Source organism: Sander vitreus, chromosome 16 (genome assembly GCF_031162955.1).
Source record: "Sander vitreus isolate 19-12246 chromosome 16, sanVit1, whole genome shotgun sequence".
Lineage (NCBI taxonomy): Eukaryota > Metazoa > Chordata > Actinopteri > Perciformes > Percidae > Sander > Sander vitreus.
The window spans coordinates 24,174,872-24,196,840 of record NC_135870.1 but is presented as its reverse complement, the minus strand read 5'-3'; the positions used below and the strand labels follow the sequence as shown (position 1 = coordinate 24,196,840).

The window sequence follows — 21,969 nt, the reverse complement described above, 5'->3', positions numbered from 1 at the left end:
AGTGAAGGAAATTAGCTAATTTCGAGCATTGTCCTTAGCATAATTGAGTAGCTTGCCATAACGTTTGTTGTGGATAGTCATGCTCCGAGGATGATAAACCATTTTCATTTTGGCATAACCATTAGCTTTCTGCAAGCACCACCCTCACACCAAACATTTCAACTTTGTATATGGAAAACTACTGGCCCGGTTCCATTATTAATGCTGGGGATAGTCATGTTCCCCAGAGGATGAGTCCTAATTGTTTTGGGTTATATAGTTCACATTTTAGCACTGTTTCCACACCTGGTATGTGGTATTTTAAGTTGTCATATGTATTGGCAATTACAATGTCCATTTAAGTAATTTGAATCTTGATTTAAAGACAGGTGTTAAATAACTAAATTAGACAGATATATCTCTTATCGTCTCACCTGTCGTCCTTCTTCTTCTTTTTCTTCTTGTCCTTGTCATTGTCCTTGTCTTTCCCCTTGTCCTTCCCTTTGGCATCCCCCTTCTTACCCTTACTGTCCTCCTCCTCCTTCTTTCCTTTCTTCCCTCCTCCCTTCTTTCCCTTCTTTCCCTTGTCTACGTCGCTGTCCTCCTCATCACTGTCCTGAGCTTTGCCTCCTTTCTTCTTATTGGCTGCTCCTTTCGGCTTCCTCTTTGGAGCCTCGTCCTCGCTCTCATCATCATCATCCCCACCGCCACGTTTCTTGGCGGGCTTCTTCTTGTTCGCTCCCCTGCGTCCCCTGGGAGCTTCATCCTCATCGTCCTCATCTTCGTCTTCACTGGCTGGTTTTTTCCCGCGGCCTCTTCCCCTTGCACCTCCTCTTCCAGCTCCCTGCCTCCTGTTCGTTTTCTTCTGGGTAGCACCGTCTACATTAAGACCAAGTGAAACACAAAATACTGCATTTGGTATTCTGGTTATAAGATTAGACAGTATTTTGTTGACATGCTGGTTTATCCACTTACCATCACTGTCACTCAAATCCGCTTCAATCTCGATGTCAACTGAGGAAGGACACACACAAAAAAACAGCACAATCAAAATATTCAAAACACCAGCTCAACCAGACCATGAGGACATCCATTTACAATGCAAACAATTATAATTCTGTTCTACAGTAAATGACCAAATTCAGTGTAGAAAAAAAGAGTTTCAAAAGTCCTTCAAATTATTAGTGGCGTGGCTCTGGGAATGGTAATGTTGAACTATCTTAACAACTATTGGATAGATTGCGATAACATTTGGTACATTCTCAACAGAATTAACTGTAATTACTTTTCTGATCCTTTAACATTTTATCTCACACTATGATCAAGTCAAAATTGTAATGAGTTCAATACTTTGCTGGATGACCAAGTACCTGCAACTGCACTTTGTGTTTAGTGCTAATTAGCTAATGTTAGTGTAATGAACCGGAAACCTGATTCGTTCAGCCTGAATGGGCTATCCTTTCCCTAACTATTCAAGGCCAATGCCTAACCTCAACCATCTAACGTTACACATCTGCTTAGAACAAATCAGGTTTCTGGTATGGATCGGGCAGCCACAGTGCTAATGAGCAAATATTAGCATGCTAACAAACTAATCTTGCTGATGCACTTTAGCAGTATTATTGTGAGCATGCAGACTTTAGCATTTAGCTTCAAGGTTTCCTGTGAAGTTTTTTAAATCTAGTAGTGCTATGGAGCTGTTTTGGATCCCCGTTTTGTTTAACGCACATGCGGGCACGCACCCAAACCCCCTGAAAGTACCTGTAACTTGCATTCAGTATCATCTTCTTAGCAGGTGCCAACATTTAGTTCCAAGAACTCAGCCCAACAGTGGGAAGTGTGCCAGGCTTTGAAGCTAATTTGACATAGCGGCCAAACAGTGGAATTACAACTTCTGTGTCAGTCACGTGATGCCCTCTGGCCCAAAAATACTTTTCCCCATAGACTTGCATGGCAAAAGAGACGTCTGTAAATCAGTGTATACATTTTTTGGAGCGTCACAACCCCCGCAGTATGACTCGTTTCACTATCAGAATTTTAGATCCATTTGGTCTGATCTAGGGTGACCAGACGTCCCGGTTTGACCGGGACAGTCCCAATTCTGAGTTTTGTGTCCCGAGTCCCGACAAAAGCCTGTCGGGATGCTAAAATGTCCCGGTTTACACCAACCACTATGAAATTGTCCCGGTTGTCAGCGATTACATAGCCGATGTGGTCTTAATTATATCCGATCATTAACTAAACCCATGTAGAAAGACTAATAAAGCGTCCAGTTTATGATTTTAACAATGTGTGTGTCTCAGTCAATCGTAGCGTTCTGCATCTACATAATCTGTGCAGCCAGCGTTAAAATGTAGGCTATAATTGTAAACATTGTCGCAATGCCTCTTCTTATCTGTCTTGTTTTAAGCAGTCCCTCCAGGTCCGCTGGAAAGTCAGCGGACGAGCCCTGGGTGGAAATGTTCGCACATTTCAAAAGCAAAGCAGCCAACAAATTGATTCATGAGCAAATTCACTCCTCTAACAAATATACGGAATTAATGTTTCCAATAGGGAAGCTATCTGCTCTATCAAATGAGATTACATTTGTGTGTGTGTGTGTGTGTGTGTGTGTGTGTGTGTTGTTGGTTAGAATAACACTGGTAACACTTTACGATAAGGGTACATGAATTATCATTTATAAAATGCATTAATTGATGTAGGCTATGTATTATTATGCATTATGTAATTAATGATGTATGTGTTACTGCATTCCTTAATATCCCATGAATCATCAGGAATTGACGTGTTCATAGTCATTTGTGTGACCTCATACATGAACAACACAACTAAAGCATTAGGTACGTGGGCACATTATTATGAATTATGAATTATGATTTATTAAGCATGATCATGATTATGATGTTTTTCTGCAAAACAATGTGGTCATCACTGCGCAAATTCTGATTTGAACACAACTTGTGTTTAATGATGTAGCCACCTTACCACGTAATAACACGTGCATGAGCACTACGGTCACACGCAAAGTGTCCCGGTTTAAGTTCCGGGAAATCTGGTCACCCTAGTCTGATGACATTTGGAAAGTCTAGAAGAGTCGCACAATAAATCATTTAATCCTCATTGAAGTTAGCAGAGTGCTTAACCCGGAAGTAGCCGGCTCGGCCGGCGAAGGTCTGTAGTGCGCCTGCTCTATGGGCTGCACAGTGCGGAAGTAGCGCCGATCATCCGGGTCATTTTATACGCGGATGTTGAACTTTTTTGGCTCCATGCGCCACTGAGCAACTCTCATGGGAATGAATGGGGCTCAGCCTCGAATGCTGTATCCAGGATTTTTTTAATGCATCCATTTTGGAGACGAGTCGAAAACAAAACAAGGACTTGTGATGATGGATACATGTCACTTAGTTAAGTTCCTGAGTGTGGAAAAGAGTCGTAAGTCCATACCTCTGGCATTAAAGCATATAATGTTGCATAAAGTCTGTAGTCTATATCCACGACGTTCCACTTCGGGATTGCTAGAGGGTCGTCGGAAATTCCGCCGGATGTCACTCTTTTCAGCCGGATGTCCGTTAGCTTTCGCTTTCTCTGTGTTGGAATTCTAATCTCCGGTGGATTTCTGAGGACTATGGTTAACTGCTCCTCAGATCTCTGCAGGGTAAATCCAGACAGCTAGCTAGACTATCTGTCCAATCTGAGTTTTCAGGTTGAAGTTTCAAGTTTTGAACGTACACGTTCCACCAAAACAAGTTCCTTCCCGAGGCTATTTTGCAAGACGATTGTGATTGGTTTAATGAAATGCCAATAAACCAGAGCACGTTTTTCTCCCATCCTGGAATGTTGTGTGGATGAGCCAGACCTTCCTTCGCGGCGCTGTGGAGGAAGGTCTGGCAAAGCGAGACTATAAAGTCTGTAATAGTAGTAAGTGGTTGTACATTTCTTTCCAACACAAATTATTCTTACAATTCTTTTTTGATACAAAATAAAAAATAAAAAAAAAATCTAAATAAACCAAAGGCTGCATAAAAAAACGATTATAACATACAAAGAAAATGAATCCTTTGGTCCTTTAATGTAACTCACCATCATCTGTATCTCTTTTTCTCGGCATGATGAAAAATAGAAAGCGTCTGTCCTCTGTGTCCTCTGCAGCGTTCGCCCAGACTACCTCTCCCAGCAGGTTGGCTACCCTCTGCCTTGGCTTCCCGCCAACACCCAACTCAGGTAACTGTCAGTGCTGTCACTATGACGACTGCTGCATGTGACCCGCTCTCAACAGGTTTTCTTAGATATGTCATGTAAATTCTGGAAACCAAAGGTTATCCATTGTGCAGAAAGCAGAAAGGCTGGGTTAATCTCTGGGGGCTGGGCCAATTATATTTAATTATGACTAAATAGTGGTGGTGGTATACTGCTGTGGGTCACACTGCTAGATCATATCAGGCCCTTGACTCAGTGAAACAGCATTCAGTGTGGCTCTATTTAGCTAGGCTTGACTTTTGTGTCCTACCTTGTTTTTTCTAAATGGCCAAAGGACCGTATAATCTAATGTGCCCAGAGGCACTCTCACTTGTCTTGTTATTGGAGACCACATACACACACACACACACACACACACACACACACACACACACGGCCCAGACGGCCTAAAGATTTAATGAAGGTTTAGGTTTCTTTATGCAAGGCACACGAGGCAAACCGTAAATAACCCTGAGATGACTTTGCAGCTGCGGGACTGTTTTGTTTTCGACGTGCTCAACAGAACCACAGCAGGTAGAAGAGAGTGAGCCAACCTGCAGTCACCTGTGTGTGCAGAGCTGCAAAGCGTGCAGAGAAACGCATCATAGCCTCATTACATAATAGAGTGAAGCTCATCTTTCAAATCCAAAATGATTCCATTACATGGTCTTCAGTTCCCACGTGGGGAGACATGGATCATCACACCCTTTAACACCTGTGCTGGTGTACAGGTGAGTGTGCTGCACTCCTGCCCACCTGTTCCGAGAATATGAACATAAGTGGTCCATATGTTGAGAAAGTATCATAGATGTTGCTAGAGAGCTGATTATTTGTTTGATGGTAGAATCACCACACAGACCAACTTAAATCTTCAAACTAAAGTGGGCATTACATAAGCTATGTATATGAGAGTGTATATTAGGGGTGGGGGAAAGAAATCGTTTTCCATATGTATCGTGATTAATTATTTTTTGGGTGATTTGGGGGGGTATTTGGTGTTTTAAGCCCCCAACGTCGTCTTCCACGCACCAAACACCATCGAGCCTCCATTTACGGCAGCTATGTGCACTATTTTTCAATCCATTTGGTAATTGAATGCCTAAAAATGTGTCCATCACTCTGGAAAAACATGATCGTTGTCAAAGAATCATTCTGTAGAGCCTACATACTATTTTGTGTCTAACTGTTCTCCAACTGTCTCCATCATTCTGAAACCAGAACACAAAAAATGTTGAGCATGAAATGTTTTTACTCCTGCCACCTAAAAAGAGGCAAACATGGTCTGTTGTTACTATTTTTAAGTCACATAACATAGGTAGGGTAGGAATTACTAATCATGAAACCTATTTTTAGTAGAGTTCACAGAAAGAATATCTCCCCAGTAATAGAACTTTTGCTCCATTGATTTGCCGGTTCAGTCAGAGAGACTGAGGGGAAATGACACAAAGTGGAAGTTATTTTTAAAAACCCAAAAGATTCTGGGCTTTTGAGAAAACATTCAGGGCTGGAGCCCCTGAAGCCACCCCTTCTATTTGGAACTTCTTTACTAAACTATTTCTGTCACTTTCCATGTGAACAACTGAGTGCAACATTATGAATGTCTTCCAGGAGAGACTGTTTGAAAATGTGTGGTTATCCCCGTAGTTAAACAACATGGTGAATGGCCTGACATAGTTGGATAACATGTTCGCAGTGCTGTGGAGGAAGGTCTGGCAAAGCGAGACTATCTATTTTCCCACAGACTTCTATAGAAACAGACTTCTTCTTGCAACCAGTGGAGTCGCCCCCTGCTGGAAATGAGATTGAATGCAGGTTAAAGGCACTTCAGTATTGGCTTCACTTTTCAGACCCGGAAGACTCGTCCCATTATTTTTACATTTTAGGGTTGCCAGTTGTGTTTTGTCATACACATGTATACCAATGAAAACGTTGATCACAATAAGGAACATTTATGTATGTATTTTCATTACTAATTCCTGCATTTATTTTAAATGAACCTACTATTTATTTTTTCAAACGCCAAATGCCCTGGTCTTGTCTCTCTGGATGGAAAGTAGTTCCATTTACAAAAACTAAACGTACAGCAGAACATTTTTTTCTTTCAATTTGGTCACATCTGATGGGTGATCTTGACACGCATTTCTAAACACCAGCATGTCTAAAAACCATCAGGTGTTTCTAAATCAATATTTCATGTCCAGCATGAAAGATGCATGAGCAATTAAAAATGAATGGATCAAGTGTGGCGAATGCTGTATTATCACTGCACATCTGTGACCAGTGTTGGGGAGTAACGGAATACATGTACCGGCGTTACGTATTCAGAATACAAATTATGAGTAACTGTATTCCGTTACAGTTACAATTTAAATAGTTGGTATTTAGAATACAGTTACATTGTTGAAATCAATGGATTACATGACGATACTTCTCTGTTTCACGAGTTTATTCACTCTCGCAACTCCATGCATTTCCCAGAAGCCCCAATATGAAAACGAAAAAGTGAGCTATTTGCGTGATCACTGATAGAGGTAAAGATGGAGCCGGAACCGGCACAACAGAGCCAGGGCAGGAATGCGTTTCTATCTTGGAAATTCAAACAGCATTTCACATTAAATAAAGAGAAGGGAGAACGAAATATAACTGTGCAGTGCAACCTCTGCTTGCCAGCAACCAACTTCCTTTCAGCGTCCAAATTCCTCCACCTCCAACCTGAAGAAGCATCTTAAAGTACTTTTTTTTTTATTAGCCAAGGGTAGTCGTCTGCTGTAGTTTTACTGGTCACCTTGCTATTTTGTAGTTGACGTGCGACTTTACATTCTCCTACGTGCTGATTTACTATCCCCAGAGCCGTTGAAAGACTGACTAGCCCCGTTTGACATGTTAGCTAACGTTAGCTAAAATTAGCTCGTGGTAGCTTAGACTGCGGTTAGATTTTTGTAGTATGCAATTCGGGACTACACATACAACAATCTATCTGCTTGTTTAGGTACACATTCAGCCAGTTGGAACAGAAGAACACACCAGAATAGGCCTGTTTAGTAAGCTGTATGTGATGGCCGCATTCCTAGACTTATAAAATGCAATTCAATGTGGAAGTAATCCAAGTATTCAGAATACGTAACTCAGATTGAGTAACGTAACGGAATACGTTACAAATTACATTTTAGGGCATGTATTCTGTATTCTGTAACGGAATACATTTTGAAAGTATCCTTCCCAACACTGTCTGTGACAGGGCAACAAAGTGTGTATTTCACGTAAGGACTGTAAAAACCTTAGAAATGCTACTGTCTGTCTGTGTAAGCTGTTTACATGTTTTTGTTTGGTTTTATTTGGATGCCCATTAGCTTCAGCATAAGCTTCTTTTTTTTTATTACTCAACAGTCATTACTATCTAGGATTGTTAAGATAGAATTACTGGAGCCCGTAATTAAAGCCTTCAACAATCTTGTTTTGACTTCTTGGGAGTTCATTTTCCTGCTATGAGTGTTCAGTGTTCTGTTTTCCTTTTGGTTGTCTTCCGAGTACTCAGACTGAGGAACACAAGTGTTGTTTAAATAATGTGCTGCTCCTGCTGATGATGAATGAGTACTCTGCACGTACATATGTATATAGATACATACAGTCCTTGTGTTTGAGGCAGGGGAGCAGGTGTCATAACGTGACCCGAAGCCAGATCCTGTTTCTCCTGCAGAGACACGGGGCACGTGGAAACACAGTCGTGGCAGAGTAACTGACATACAGCCTGTCTGTCTGTGTAAGCTGTTTACCTGTTTTTGTTTGGTTTTATTTGGATGCCCATTAGCTTCAGCATAAGCTAAAAGCTATTTTTCCTGCAATTGTCGTGTGACAATACAATTTACGACATCACATTACACACCATACACACACAGACATTACTTCACATTACACATTTCACAAAATACAAAAAGTATTGAAATTTTACAGCTAACGCAATTAATCAAAAAGAAAGAATAAAACATTACGCTACTCTGAATTAATCTATTTTAAGTAATAAGAGATAACAAAAAGCCATATAACAGACTCTCTCGAAATTGGTACTAGATATTGAAGTTTCTTTGAAGGTAATATTTCTAAAGGTCCAGTGTGTAACGTGTTTAGTTGTTCATTATCAAAATCAGTGTTGCCCGTTCACAAACTTGTCCTTTTTCATGAATATTTACCTCCACCATCAATTCCAAGTATTCCTTTTGGCTTGAAATTTTACATTTGCATTCACATGAACTGGGGAAGACGTTCCATATTCATGCGCCATCTTGAAATACGTTAGCCGGTAAGGGACATACAGGATGTACTGCTCCGCCTTTCACGTTTTCGCTGTCACATGATAAACTCACAGGTGCTGCTAATGCTGCTAATGGGTATCGTAGCTTCCCGGCCCCGGCAAGTTTGAAGAAGAAAACATGGAGGACCACACATATTCAAAATCCAAATTTCAGGAACAAGAGTCTTCTTCTTCGCCCAGAAAAAGGATATTGAAAAGGGCAAGAGACTGGCTTTTTGAAGCGTGAAGGCTACCGTAGCTGTAATACGTACTTTGAACTGCGTGGCGTGAGAGAGTTGATTGCGATATATGATCTCAACGCTAGATGGAGGAAATTCCCAAACATTGGACCTTTAAAGTAGTTTCTTAAAACCATACTGAGTGTTTTGTTGTTTGATAGTATTTGGGAGAAACATTGCTCTGTACCTGCCTGAACGTTGACTTGATTTGGTTTTCACTTTAGGTAAAATAAAACTACCTCCTACTGCATGCCTCGTTGGATAATGATGTTAGTCTTTTTTTTATTTAGCGTGTTTTATTTATTAACTTTTATTTTTATGTTTGTCTTTAAGAGGTTCATAATTCTATACCACCTGAACGATTTGTTTAGGAGTACACTCATGTTTAGATTTGGTTTTAATGCTACATGTTGAATAGGATCGTATGTCTGTTGTGCCACCTAGTGGTTAATACCTAAAGAAAAAAACTGACCAAGAACTGACATACATTGACAAATTTACTAACCATCAACTACTGTAGCATAACTGTGTGTTAGTAAATAAATGAGCTGTGCTACAAATATTGAGGTTATATACATTTTTGTCAGAATATATATATAATATATATATTTTTTTAAATGGTGTCAAATAAGGGTCAATCAGAGTTCCAGTTTGTGAAATTACAGTGGTGCTCATAAGTTTATGAACCCATGCTAAAGTTGACTAAAAAGAGGAATAAAAAAATTATCTTTTGGAAATTGATCTTAATGCCTTAATTAAAAAAAAAAAAAGGAAAAATCCAACCTTTAAGGACACCAATTGTCTTTGTGAATGAACACTGTATCGTAAATAAATAAATGTTCTTCCGTTAAATACAGGGGGCATAAGTAAGTACACCCCTATGTTAAATTCCCATAGAGACAGGCCGATTTTTATTTCTAAAGGCCAGTTATTTCATGGATCCAGGATACTATGCATCCTGATAAAGTTCCCTTGGCCTTTGGAATTAAAATAGCTCCACATCATCACATACCCTTCACCATACCTAGAGATTGGCATGGTTTTATTTCAGTTAGCCCAATAGCTGGTTTGATTTGCAATGAGAGATGATTTTATGGAAAGTACCCCATGCCAATCTCTAGGTAAAAAAAATGATTAAAGAACACTGAAAGAAGTGACAGAAATGTAGGGGAAAAAAAAAAAAAATGTCCAAAACAAATGCAGAAAAAAATCGACAAAGACATTGGAATAAGTGACAAAGAACTTCGTGAAACGTGACAAAAGTGTCTGGAGGTTTGAACTTTAAATTTTGACCCGGAAAAACTAAAGGTTGCACGGTCTACGGGAAGACAACACAAGGGTTAAATCTATAGTCACATGTTCACAAATGCAGCTATATATTTTTCCTTGTATAACCTTACTGTTTATAATGTGTGCACTCATTTCTAATTTGCAGTGTGGTGTGTATTACTCAATAGTCATTACTATCTAGGATTGTTAAGATAGAATTACTGGAGCCCGTAATTAAAGCCTTCAACAATCTTGTTTTGACTTCTTGGGAGTTCATTTTCCTGCTATGAGTGTGCGGTTCTGTTTTCCTTTTGGTTGTCTTCCGAGTACTCAGACTGAGGAACACAAGTGTTGTTTAAATAATGTGCTGCTCCTGCTGATGATGAATGAGTACTCTGCACGTACGTATGTATATAGATACATACAGTCCTTGTGTTTGAGGCAGGGGAGCAGGTGTCATAACGTGACCCGAAGCCAGATCCTGTTTCTCCTGCAGAGACACGGGGCACGTGGAAACACAGTCGTGGCAGAGTAACTGACATACAGCCTGGAAATATCAGCTGGATGCTTCACCCAACATCTGAACCCTGTTCAACGGAAATTTGGTTTACGTTTCATTCAAGTGTCGTAACATATACATACATATATATATACCTACAAATTGGATTCTAACACTCCTGACATTATAAGATGTGTCTGTTACTTGACAAACCCTGGTTAAAACTCATAATTTGTCATGATCCACGTATGCTGGGCATTTTACTATTTGAGGTTGAATTTGTACACCCACAGAGATTTGTGATTGATAATCGATGGCTTATTGTCACACGATGCAAATCTTCAAAATGGTACAGCAAGCCTTTGGAAAAAAGATCGGGAGTAAATCAAAAAAGCTGCAATAAAGGGACGGTTCGGAGTAATTTCACCCTAGGGTCTGTGTATTCAGGCTCGCATACCTGCAAACTCAGAAGGTCTGAAAAAGGTGACACCACCATTTAAGTAGCACCTAAATAAGGCACCGAAATCCGCGTTGCTATTCGGTCCGGTAGATAACGGTCGTTAAGGCACGGACCCCCCCCCAAATAAAAACTCTTCGGATCTACACGATTCACGTGGATGGCATTTTCCCATTCAAAACGGCGATTTTCACCGAAAAGCGACTAGTTTGCAGGTATGGACTCGAATAGGTATGGGCGACCCTCGAAATTGAGCCACTCATCGTCGCATTCGATCGAACTCCGCCATTTCGTTGATCCCTTCTTCGGTTCTCTCGCTTCTTCACTACTTTACCGGTGGGCTCTTCCGGCAATAGATGCCGTGCTCTGTGCAGGATCCCTATTCGAGCCTGAATACACGGACGAGGAGCTACAACTAATGGAGAAGAATCGGAGAGCTAGCTAGCTAGCAGCGTTAGCAGCAGAGAGTAGAAGCCATCAGGCAAGTGCTATTTAAATAAACTCCTGGTGTACTTAAACGTTCCAATGCCTCATTTTATGAGTACAGAACCTATTTGTACTACTGTAGAAGTTTGGTACCATTCTGGGCATTATTAGTGGGGTAATTTACGAAATACACATTTGGTTCCATTAGCGCCTGCACTAAGCCATTCAGCTGATAGCGCTAACTTGCCCAATGTTAGACCAAGGGAAAAAGGGAGTGTTTGGCTCACGGTCATGGTGCAAAGGACCCTAGGGTGAAATTACTCCGAACCATCCCTTTAGAACAGACAGTGTAACTGAACGCCCGATTGGTCACATGAACCAGCTGAAGGCCGTTTACACTTCTTCCCATTGACAGTGGACACTGTAAAGTAACGTTATATAAAAGTAAAACCATACGGAAGAGCTTTAAATTTCAAAAAAGTAAGCTAGCAATTACCATTTAAGACTGAACTGGACAACAGCAGCATATTAAAAATAAACAGGAGAATTCTTGATTTTATATTTGTGAACATAATTTATTTACATCATACATTTTTTTTCTTTATTATTGGAAGATTACGCGCACTGCAGTATATAAATAAAGAGGTTTGTACAAACTTGCATAACTAAAGGGTAAAAAAAAAACAAAAAAACACTCCGATTAAGCAGCCAGACCAAAAATCAAAAAACGGAAATGATTAATAACCTACGACCACAGGTCTAAGTCACCACAGCACACAACCACTTCACCTCATACGATACTCACACGCCAGCCGTCCACATGTACTCCTGCAAACACACACACACACACACACACACACTTATGTTCAATACACAGTATGCAACAGTCCAACACTCCCAATATTGTGAATTTGTCAGCTCACATTTTCTTTAAAAAAAAAAAAAAAAACACAACAAAAAAGGGGAAATTATTCAATAGTGAAGTAAAAGATGAAAATATTAGTGGAGCTAAACCCTTCTAAAGGCAAACATTAATACAAGTTTAGGCTACTTGTCATACAACAAACACACAGCAGCATACACACCACTTTTTTTCTGGAAAACAAACATTAAACTGCCAAGTGACGTGAATCGTCCTGGGACTTCAGCGGATGGTTTTGAGGGACGTAAAAAGCAGGAAGTCGAAACGCCTGCTATCCAGAGCCCGGGTACAGAGCGGGTCACAGCATTCGGCCCGAGATCAACAGAAGAAACGAGTAAACTGTCAAACTACGTTGTGTTTCTAGTGCCGCGCACACGCACACAGCAGGAGGGTAAGAATATGAGCCAGCAAGAAAAGGGCTCGCGACAAAGTCTCTTCTTTTAAAGTCTCTTAAGCAATATGTCTGAGCTGTGTGTCACGGTGTGTGTGTGTGTGTGTGTGTGTGTGTGGGGGGGGGGCAGAGTAGATGAGATTCCAGCGGCACAGAGAAGCATTTCAGGTTGATAAAACTTACCAGGGACGCAAAGTCTGACAAGTAAGGAGGGTTAAACTCTGACCTCACAGAGTTAGGTGGAGGCCAAAAACCGAAAAAAAAGACTAAATCCATTTTGCTACTCAAGCCAGCAGAGAGCAAGCACGGCGGAGATGGCGCCATCGGCCATCAGCAGTAAAAGTCGGAGAGTCCAAAACAGGCCCAGGTGTCCGAGCTCTTTCCAGGCAGAGTTCAAGCCGTCTCCGGAGGATCACAAAACAGCCTGCGTGGCCGTCATCAGCAACTTGCCCCCCCTCCACCATCCTCACAAACAACCCTCCAAAAGTGATAAACTCATACAAACAAGAATGAACGCTGAAAATATAGGTGAACTTTTCATGCACTAGGGGAAAAAGTCTTGAATGTGTAACAAACGACGGGAGGGAAAAAAACAGGTCCTTCAGGAAGAAGGTTGGGGTCGAGTCCATTTTTATTTTTTATTTTTTAAAGCCGATCGCTCCCAGTGTTCAAAGTAAAACAGCGTCCTCTTCATATTCTCTGGATCTTGTCGGCAACGACCACGGGGTTCTCTTTGCGAATCTTGTCGGCAGCTTCAGCTTTGTAGTCGTACGGACAGTTATGCTTATCGGAGTAACGGTGAAGTCCACAAAACAGATTCCCACAGCGGCAGTCAAAACCTGAAATGGAGGACAGACCGAGTCAAGTAGAGAACACAAGAGCTCACAACGGCCAAACACCCGTAACCGTAGACATCCGGGCACATATGCGACGTGATGTTCACCTTAAAAGGTCCTATGACATGCTGCTTTTTGGATGCTTTTATATAAGCCTCAGTGGTCCCCTAATACTGTATCTGAAGTCTCTTTTATATAGACTTTAGTGGTCCCCTAATACTGTATCTGAAGTCTCTTTCCCTAAATTCAGCCTTGGTGCAGAATTACAGCCACTACAAGCCAGTCCCACAATGAGCTTTCCTTAGGATGTGCCATTTCTGTGTCTGTAGCTTTAAATGCTATTGAGGAGGAGAGAGGGGGGGCAAGGTGGAGGATGGGGGTATGGCCTTGACCAACTGCCACTTTGCTTGTTTTCAAGCCATGTCGTCTCTCTCTTTCTCATGGGTTAGGGTTAGGGCCAAATTCTCTGGGTGGGCAAAGCAGAGAAAGGAGAGGTAACCTTCCTCCTTATGACCTCATAAGGAGGAGATTGGCCCATCTGAGCTTTCATTTTCTCAAAGACAGAGCAGGATACCCAGGGCTCGGTTTACACCTATCACCATTTCTAGCCACTGGGGGACCATAGGCAGGCTGGGGGAACTCATATTAATGTTAAAAAAAAAACCTCAAAGTGAAATTTTCATGCCATGGGACCTTTAAAAAGTCATATTTTGAAGTGACTGAATAGTAAAGGCATATATCAACATTATAAATAAGTAACAACACTTAGCCATTGGACTTAACTGATGCCTTTTGCGGGATCTTTTATGCAAGGACGTTCTGTAAAACAAATTTAAGAACCCACAAAAAACTTGAAATCTGAAATCAATAACTTAGTAAAGATTTTTGGCCTTTATTTGACAGCGAAGAGGTAGACAGGTAACGGGGGGAGGGGGGCATACGCTGCTTACAACTCAAAACAGAAGAGGAAGAATCTACTAATTTATCACAGACAATCGTACAGTACACTGTACAATATCTACATTTTATCTATCCTAAGCTCATCATCTTGCTCATGAACACTTTGACATGTGACCGAAGGAGCCCAGGATCAAACCACCAATCTTGTGGTTGAGGGCGACCCACTCTACCTCTGATCACAGCCACCCACAGCACCACATAGAACCAAATAGATGCGTTTTGCTCAGGAGGTTTTGTGTTGACTGAACTGACCACCGCACAAATGAGCGGACTATTATCATCGGGTGGCAGCAGAAAACGGTTTTCTAAAAATAGTTGCCTAATGAAAATAGCACATTTTACACTGCTAAGATTATACCAGTTTTGTGTGGGTTCAAGCCGTTAGATATGGTATGACTGTGTAAATGGACTATTTACACGTGTGTCCCTGCTGCTATAAGGATGGAAACGTAGCGCTATAAAAGATTGAGAGTGATTACGCCGATCTTCGCGGAAAAAAGGATACAGGTGTTCTTGAGGGTCGGACATGGTAGGATAAAGGACCCTAAAGAGCCTGGCGGTTCTAGTTTTAACTCCTCTTGTTCTCCTATTTGCTGCCTCAAGCAAAATGTGTAATTTATACATTTGCTGCAGAAGATTGTGATGGATTACTGAAGTTTTTTTTGTTTTTTTTAAATCAGCTATTGCAAAAATGTAAGTTTATAAGCTACTCTCATTCGGCTGTCCGCTTGCTGTGCGGGGGCTCTGGTGTGACCTGACTGCATCGGCATTCTCAGGCAGAAATGGAGGCCACATTCAAACTAAAAACAAGTTACCATTTTCAGCTTGAACTTGACCCAGAAGTACAAAAACAAAACCTGTGACTGGTGGTGATATTTTCTAATGGCATTGAAACGGTTACCGGTGTCATTTTCTTACCTGTAAGGCCAACCTTTTTGCGGCACATAAAGCAGCGATTCTTCTTGGGTTTTGGGGGCTCCGGGGCTTTGGACTCCCTGCTGCCAGCCCCTGAGGGATGAGAGGCTGAGGATGTGGGCTGAGTCAACACTGGAGACGCACAAGAACAACACTTAACTCAGTAAAGGACCTCTCATTGTCATCAACACAATCAATCAAAATGTTAAGATATGTACAATTTTATATTAGTGTTAATGTGTATTGTGATGTGGTACATTTTGTAGAGTTTATACTTAAAATAACCAGATAGAAATGCCTGTTTTTAGCCAATCATATGAATTACATCTATAAAATCATGGTACTGTATGACTAAATCCAACCCACCTGGCTCTGTGAGCTCCACGTTGCTCCCCGATGCTCCTTTCTCCTCACAGCAGAGACTCATCTCAGTCATCTGTTGTGTTACAGATCTGGTAGTTGAAACCCCACTGCAAAGGACACATGAGACAATAAAAAAAGACGTTTGTTACAGTTTAAAAAAATGTCAGTGCCCGTGAAGTTGTGATGAACTAGTAACAGTGTACGCAGGTCAGGACTCAAACCACTTAGACGTCGAGTACATATTGTGTTCCCAACTCCCCATTTCAAAACTGTGACCTTACAAGCTTTGTTTGAAGGCAGTATTTTATACCGTGCTGGATCCCCTCACCTGAAAGCCACGGAGGCAGCAGCCTCAGCAGAAGCGGCGGCCTCAGCTGCCACCTCTGCAGCAGCCACGGCAGCAGCCGCAGCATTATTCAAGGTGGCCCCTAACCTCTGGATGGCAGAAGCCTCGGCTGTGGGGCCACTGCTGCTGCCTGAGGGGAAAAAATTCCAACGTGTGTTACTGTCAGATACAGAGGCTGGGAGTTGTTCCTAAGCGCACGTGGAAACAAAACATAAAAAAATAAAAAATATATATATATATATATATATATATATATATATATATATATATATATATATATATATATATATATATATATATATATATATATATATATATATATAAACTGACAGACACAGCAGGTCTTACCCATAACACTCATAGAACCGACTCCTCCATTGTTCTGTCTTGACAGGTGCTCCTTGTGGCACACGGAGCACATGCCATTGGTCCTAGGGTTGCCATAGAAACCACAGCCATTAGCACAGAGCATAGGAACTGGGCTCTGATTGGTTTCCTGAGCCATGGTGATGTCGGCTGCCTGGTGAGCTGACCTGGGGACACAAAACAAAGATACTCAGTACAATGTAATACGGGGGAGGGGGTCGGGGGCGAGAGAAGAGAGAACTGGCCTAAAGAATTTATAAAGAAACTTAATTAAAAGTAAACTAGCATTACTGAGTGGAGTCACTTAGCACAAAGACATAAGTCATCCCTAGAAGTGGCTAAAAGAATAAGGCATTTACAGTTCATAAAACTATTCAGATGGCTCGATGGGAAGGTTCTCAATAACTGAAATTGAGGTGCTGTGGTGGTACAGTGACTTCCTAGGTTTGTGGAAGACATAAGTGCACGCATTTGGCAGGGGGGGAGATTAGGGATCCTCTGTCAAGAAAATATGACGTTCAATAAAAGAAATGCCATTTCACATCATCATTATTATTATTATTATTATTATAATAATAAATGTGACTTAAAATGTTGGAAAAACTAGAGCAGAGAATATGTAAATAACACTCAAAAATGTTAAAGACAAAACTTGCTAAAGAAGTCCACTGGTGACCAACTACAATCATTGGATTTGAGAAAAGTCATTTATTACATTATTTTAGATCGATTCAGCTCGGGTGATGCCCAGAAACGATTGGGTGCTGCGCCTAAGCCTTAAAAATCTAGTGAAAACCCTGTAATATCGTGATTGATAGCAGTTATTAATAGTTTTAGTAGTCTATATTGACAACATTTAATATCCGGGAATGTTCAGGTGCCGTCGGAAATTCGGCCGGGTGTCCGTCACCTTCCGCTTCCTTTGTGTTGTAATTCCAAACTCCGGTGGATGTATGAGGACTATGGTTAACTGCTCCTCAGATCTCTGCAGGGTAAATCCAGACAGTTAGCTAGACTATCTGTCCAATCGGAGTTTTCTGTCGACTAAAACAACCTTTGAACGAGCACATGTTCCACCAAAACAAGTTCCTTCCCGAGGCTATTTTGCAGAGGCACCAGCATTGCTTCCTCGCTTCGCATCTCCCAAGTCTATTTTGATTGGTTTAAAGAAATGCCAATAAACCAGAGCATGTTTTCTCCCATCTCGGGGTGTTGTGTGGACTAGCCAGACCTTCCTCTGGAGCACTGTGGAGGAAGATCTGGCAATGTGAGACACTAATTTTAGGCACATCTGACTTTGGCTTGTTTAGCTGCTAAGCTACTTAATGTATTGCAGAGTATTTTACCAACTCCTACATTAGGCCAATGAGGTAGGACCAGGGGAGAACTCGCTTGGACGTGTGTTCTGCGTGCCAATAATCAATGTCCACAATCTGTCTACATTTCGGTGCTGTGACCCATTTATTCTCCCGTCGCAGAAGCAATACAGTCCATTTCTTTTAATTTCTGGTTTAGTTCCATTCATTTTCTTTTGCTCACAAATCCAACAATGGCACGCACACCTGGCTGATTACCTTTATGCTTTCCCAAAGGCAATGCTCCACCCAGTGCTCAAACATAAAACTGCAGATTAATTAGCATAACCAACATGGTATATAAACAAAACAAAGTGGTGTAATGGCTCCAACAACACATGATGTTCTAATTTGCACAAGGTCAAACATAGTACAAGAGACAGATGCCATCTTAGTTAGTCAGTTAGTTATTCCATCAGTAGTCAAAGGAAGAAAAAAATATTAAAACCTGATAATCGTGTTACTTAAGCAAGGACATGTAGGGCTGTGTTTCATACCTAAATACCTTTAAACATTTGTAGGACAGAATGTTTAGCTAATTTTGAAATAGTTAGGGCTTTCTTAAAGTTAAACATAGGGTAGAGGTCCCCTCTTCTCAAGCCAAAGTTACTCAAGTAAATATAATAAACATCAGCCTCATGATTACATTAAAGGAAGTTGTTAGAATATCACTTGAAGGGAAGGCTGTTTATGTTTGGTAAAACATGGGGTAACCAGAAAGAGAAGTAATCCCATTACAAAGTGGAGGTTTTGGGGAATTGCATCTGAGGCCTCCTTCTCTCCCCAAAACGGTCATTACTACACTGCTGCCATCTGCACCTTCCCCTGTGTGCAGTGTTCCATGCAGCTACAGCCTCACATTGACCTGTGTATGATGACTTTCCACTGTCACAGGAGTGCAATGTGATCTAAGAGGTGTACACTCTCAAGCTACCTCAATACAGTAAGGCTGTAAGCACATCTATTTATAGACAACCTCTACAGCCCTGTAAACAGCTGGTATCATGCCAAAATGTGTATCCTCATCAGAGATATCATCAGCTCTCTAACCCAAGGGAGAAAACACATTACGAAGACAGATATTGCCAAATCCTACACAGATTCTAAAAGGAGTACAATATTCGGCACAACACCTGTAGATCGCATAAAGAGTCGAGCACGTTTACCACTGAGAGTGAGACAAAAGCCAAAATCACTCACTCACTGACCCCCAAGATGTAGCTAACGTTAGTGGTACTGGCAACATGCTAAGGTCAAACTCGCCCGAGGCTCAGTTAAGTCATCCCAACTTAGATTTAGTCAATGGAAATGGTTTAAGCAATCAATACAATTTATGTCGGCTAAAGTCTTCGGCTGCTTTGTGACAAACACTGGGCCACAGCCGTGTCACTTCTAACGTTACAAATCCACTGAGTCATGCTAGCAAGCTAATGGCTGCTACTAATGTCTTTATATCAAAACTATGCTACATGGCACCTGGCAGAGTGAACATTATCACCTCGGAATCGAGTAAAAAACATTTCTAGTTAAAAGACGGGCAACCAAATCGCAGTTTCTTTCTATATGGTTTAGTTAAATTACTCGTATGCTAACGTGGTTAGCCACAACAACCGTGTGAGCAGATTCTCGTGATCTTGCTAATGTTAGCTAGCATGCTAGATGTTAGCTAAATCTGAAAACTGTTAGCACGGTTGTTGTTGCCTTTGCTTTGTAGGTTCTTTGTTTATGTTCCCACCACAGACATCTTTACAATAACTTACAACAATGTGCCTTTACGAGTATTACCATAGAAAATACGCGCGTATGTCAAAACTGTTAAGCAGGGAAATCAAATAATCGTCAAACCTTGATGTCACGTTAGCCAACAAGATACAGCACAGAGAACTTTATATATGTGGTGCTGCTGACCAAGCTAAATACAGGTCGTCTTTATTTTTAGTTCGTGGACAGGTCGATGTCGTAAAATACAAACAAGAAAGCTCGATGATAATGCTGTTATGTTAATGGTTAACGTTAGAAGCTAACGTTAGCTGCTATAAAATGCTAAAGCTGTATCTCATTTACAACCTCGCAGTTTGAAAAAAGTTTTCAGCGACACGTGTTAACCAAACGTATTAAATCCTCGCTAGCCTACTCAACTTTCGTTAATCACTTAACGTTACAGCTTAAAATGTGACTTTAATATTGTTTATGTAAGTGTTTCACTGTTCACTTCAGAAACTTCCCTAAACAACCCCGTATGCTAGCTGGCCATGGTTTCACCAGTTAACTTACCTTTAGTCTGAGAAACGTCGGTTTTTCTTGAAACTTTTTTGGATTGACGGAATAACGTTAACTGAGTTGATCTTGGAGCTAACTAACTAGGGCCGTCTAGGTGAGTCGTTGTTTGTGTTTCCAGTCTTTTACAAATATAACTCCACTCCGCCGGGGAGCACTGGTGGCTACTTTCGCAGACGACTTAACGTCCTCTGTAGCTGATTTGTGGTCGCATCTATTTTGTTTTACGTGCTGCGTTTGCGTCCTCTCTTTTCCGGTGGACGTCACGGAAACTGTGATCCTCTGATTGGAAGTTAGGGGCCACAAAAGATTTTCAGGCAGTTAACAAGACACTAGACCTGCTTCTTCTCTTCCACCAAGTAAACAAACCCTAACTTCGACCTCGATGTTGCTTAGTTAAAAATCAATGTTCATGTAATCAGGAAGGGTCTTGTCTACACAGTCTGTAGATCCAAGAAAACACGTTTGTGTTGCCTTCAGATACAGATGCTCCAGTAAGCTCCAGCTTCCCCCATATACTTTTTATACGTTCACTCTACGTTCACTGATTCTTAGTCCACTATCCCAGCACTGTACTTTGTTCTGTCACCTGTGTCTTGTCAACTGTATCCCTCCATGGACTGGTTAGTGAAATGAACAGTCCTCAGAGTATGGGACCATGATACATGGATGGATTACTGAACAAGCCTAGGCACAGGGCACAGGTTCAGGGGCCCAAGAGGTTAGGGCTGCAATGTAAATTTTCATAGTCAATTAATCTGATGATTATTTTCTTGATTAATCGATTATTGTTTGTTCTATAAAATGTAAGAAAATTGTGAATCAGTGTATCCCAAAACCAAAAATCATGTCCTCAAATTGTCCACAACTCAGATATTCAGTTTACTGTAGTATTAGTAGAGGAGTGAAGAAACTAGAAAATATTCACATTTAAGAAGCTAGAGTCAGACAATTTTTATTTTTTTCATAAAAAATAAAACTCAAACCGATTAATCGATAATATTAGTTGGCAGTTAATCTAATAATTAACAACTAATTGATTAATCGATTAATCTTTGCAGCTTTACAAGGGGTCAGGGGTGCCCAAAAGCAAAAGCTTCTGTGAGTATTTCAAAAGCAGGGATGTCCTGATTGTCTTTTTTTTAATGATCCTGATCCTTTAATACTGACTGGCCTGTCTGTTGATACTAAGTCTGGTGTGCTAATAATTTGTAGGACATGAAAATTACAATTTTTCTTTTTCTTTAAAATAAATAAAATAATAATGAAGTATTTCGCATGGACGAATGCCACATAGCAAAAAATAGCATTTATAGAAATACACAAAACTCAAAGAAAATACATAAAACTATCAAAGCACAGGCATTGATTTGATAAAGAGGCCATAGTTTTAGCATTTTGAGTTATGTGGGTAAGGGGTTTCACATTGAGCCCCTGAACACAAATATATAGCTGCAAAGTGCATAATGTAAAGATATATTTTGCAGCAGTATAGCTCTGTTTTGGGAACATTTTGGGTGCCTTGGTAGGATACATTTCAGTCAGAAACACATAGGAAAATAGAAATGCACAGGGCATTGATGTCTAAAGTGTTTGTGCCATAGCCTGTATAAGTGCCTATTGAACACAGCCTATGTTTTTTGTTTGGTGTTCGAGGGGAGGGGTAATTAACAGTAAATAACAGTAATAACTGTTGAAGCCAACAATCGTGTAAACTAGCTAGGTTCATCAGAAAATATCTAACTGCGTGCACTTTCTTCTTTTTTTTTATACAGTAAGTCAGCACAGTTCTTTGTTTTGTTTTGAGCATGTAAACGTGTTCGTTAATTTGTTCGTGTATGGAAA

The 21,969-nt window shown here is 40.8% G+C and overlaps 2 protein-coding genes across 4 annotated transcripts in view; both read right to left on the bottom strand.

The window, feature by feature from the left end:
* The window catches only part of tmc2a (transmembrane channel-like 2a), a 28,413-nt gene extending 24,326 nt beyond the window's left edge, over positions 1–4,087 (bottom strand). Inside the window, exons 1-3 of the mRNA XM_078271980.1 lie at positions 4,060–4,087; positions 955–1,047; positions 414–858 (exon numbers count right to left, since the gene is read on the bottom strand). Coding sequence (XP_078128106.1) covers positions 414–858; positions 955–1,047; positions 4,060–4,087 — 566 coding nt within the window. The remainder of the gene's footprint in view (positions 1–413; positions 859–954; positions 1,048–4,059) is intronic.
* LOC144530922 (AN1-type zinc finger protein 5-like) overlaps positions 1–20,346 on the bottom strand; it is an 81,611-nt gene extending 61,265 nt beyond the window's left edge. Inside the window, exons 1-6 of one of the 3 annotated variants that reach the window (XR_013503172.1) lie at positions 20,122–20,343; positions 16,475–16,659; positions 16,109–16,256; positions 15,784–15,887; positions 15,421–15,549; positions 12,079–13,545 (exon numbers count right to left, since the gene is read on the bottom strand). Coding sequence is in view for 2 of the 3 variants with exons in the window: in XM_078270694.1 (XP_078126820.1) it covers positions 13,397–13,545; positions 15,421–15,549; positions 15,784–15,887; positions 16,109–16,256; positions 16,475–16,631 (687 nt within the window). In the remaining variant the exon portion in view is untranslated. Of the gene's footprint in view, positions 1–11,940; positions 13,546–13,565; positions 14,362–15,420; positions 15,550–15,783; positions 15,888–16,108; positions 16,257–16,474; positions 16,660–20,121 lie in introns of those variants that run through there. The other 2 variants (XM_078270694.1, XM_078270695.1) reach the window with 2 other exon arrangements.
* Positions 20,347–21,969: the final 1,623 nt, after the last annotated feature.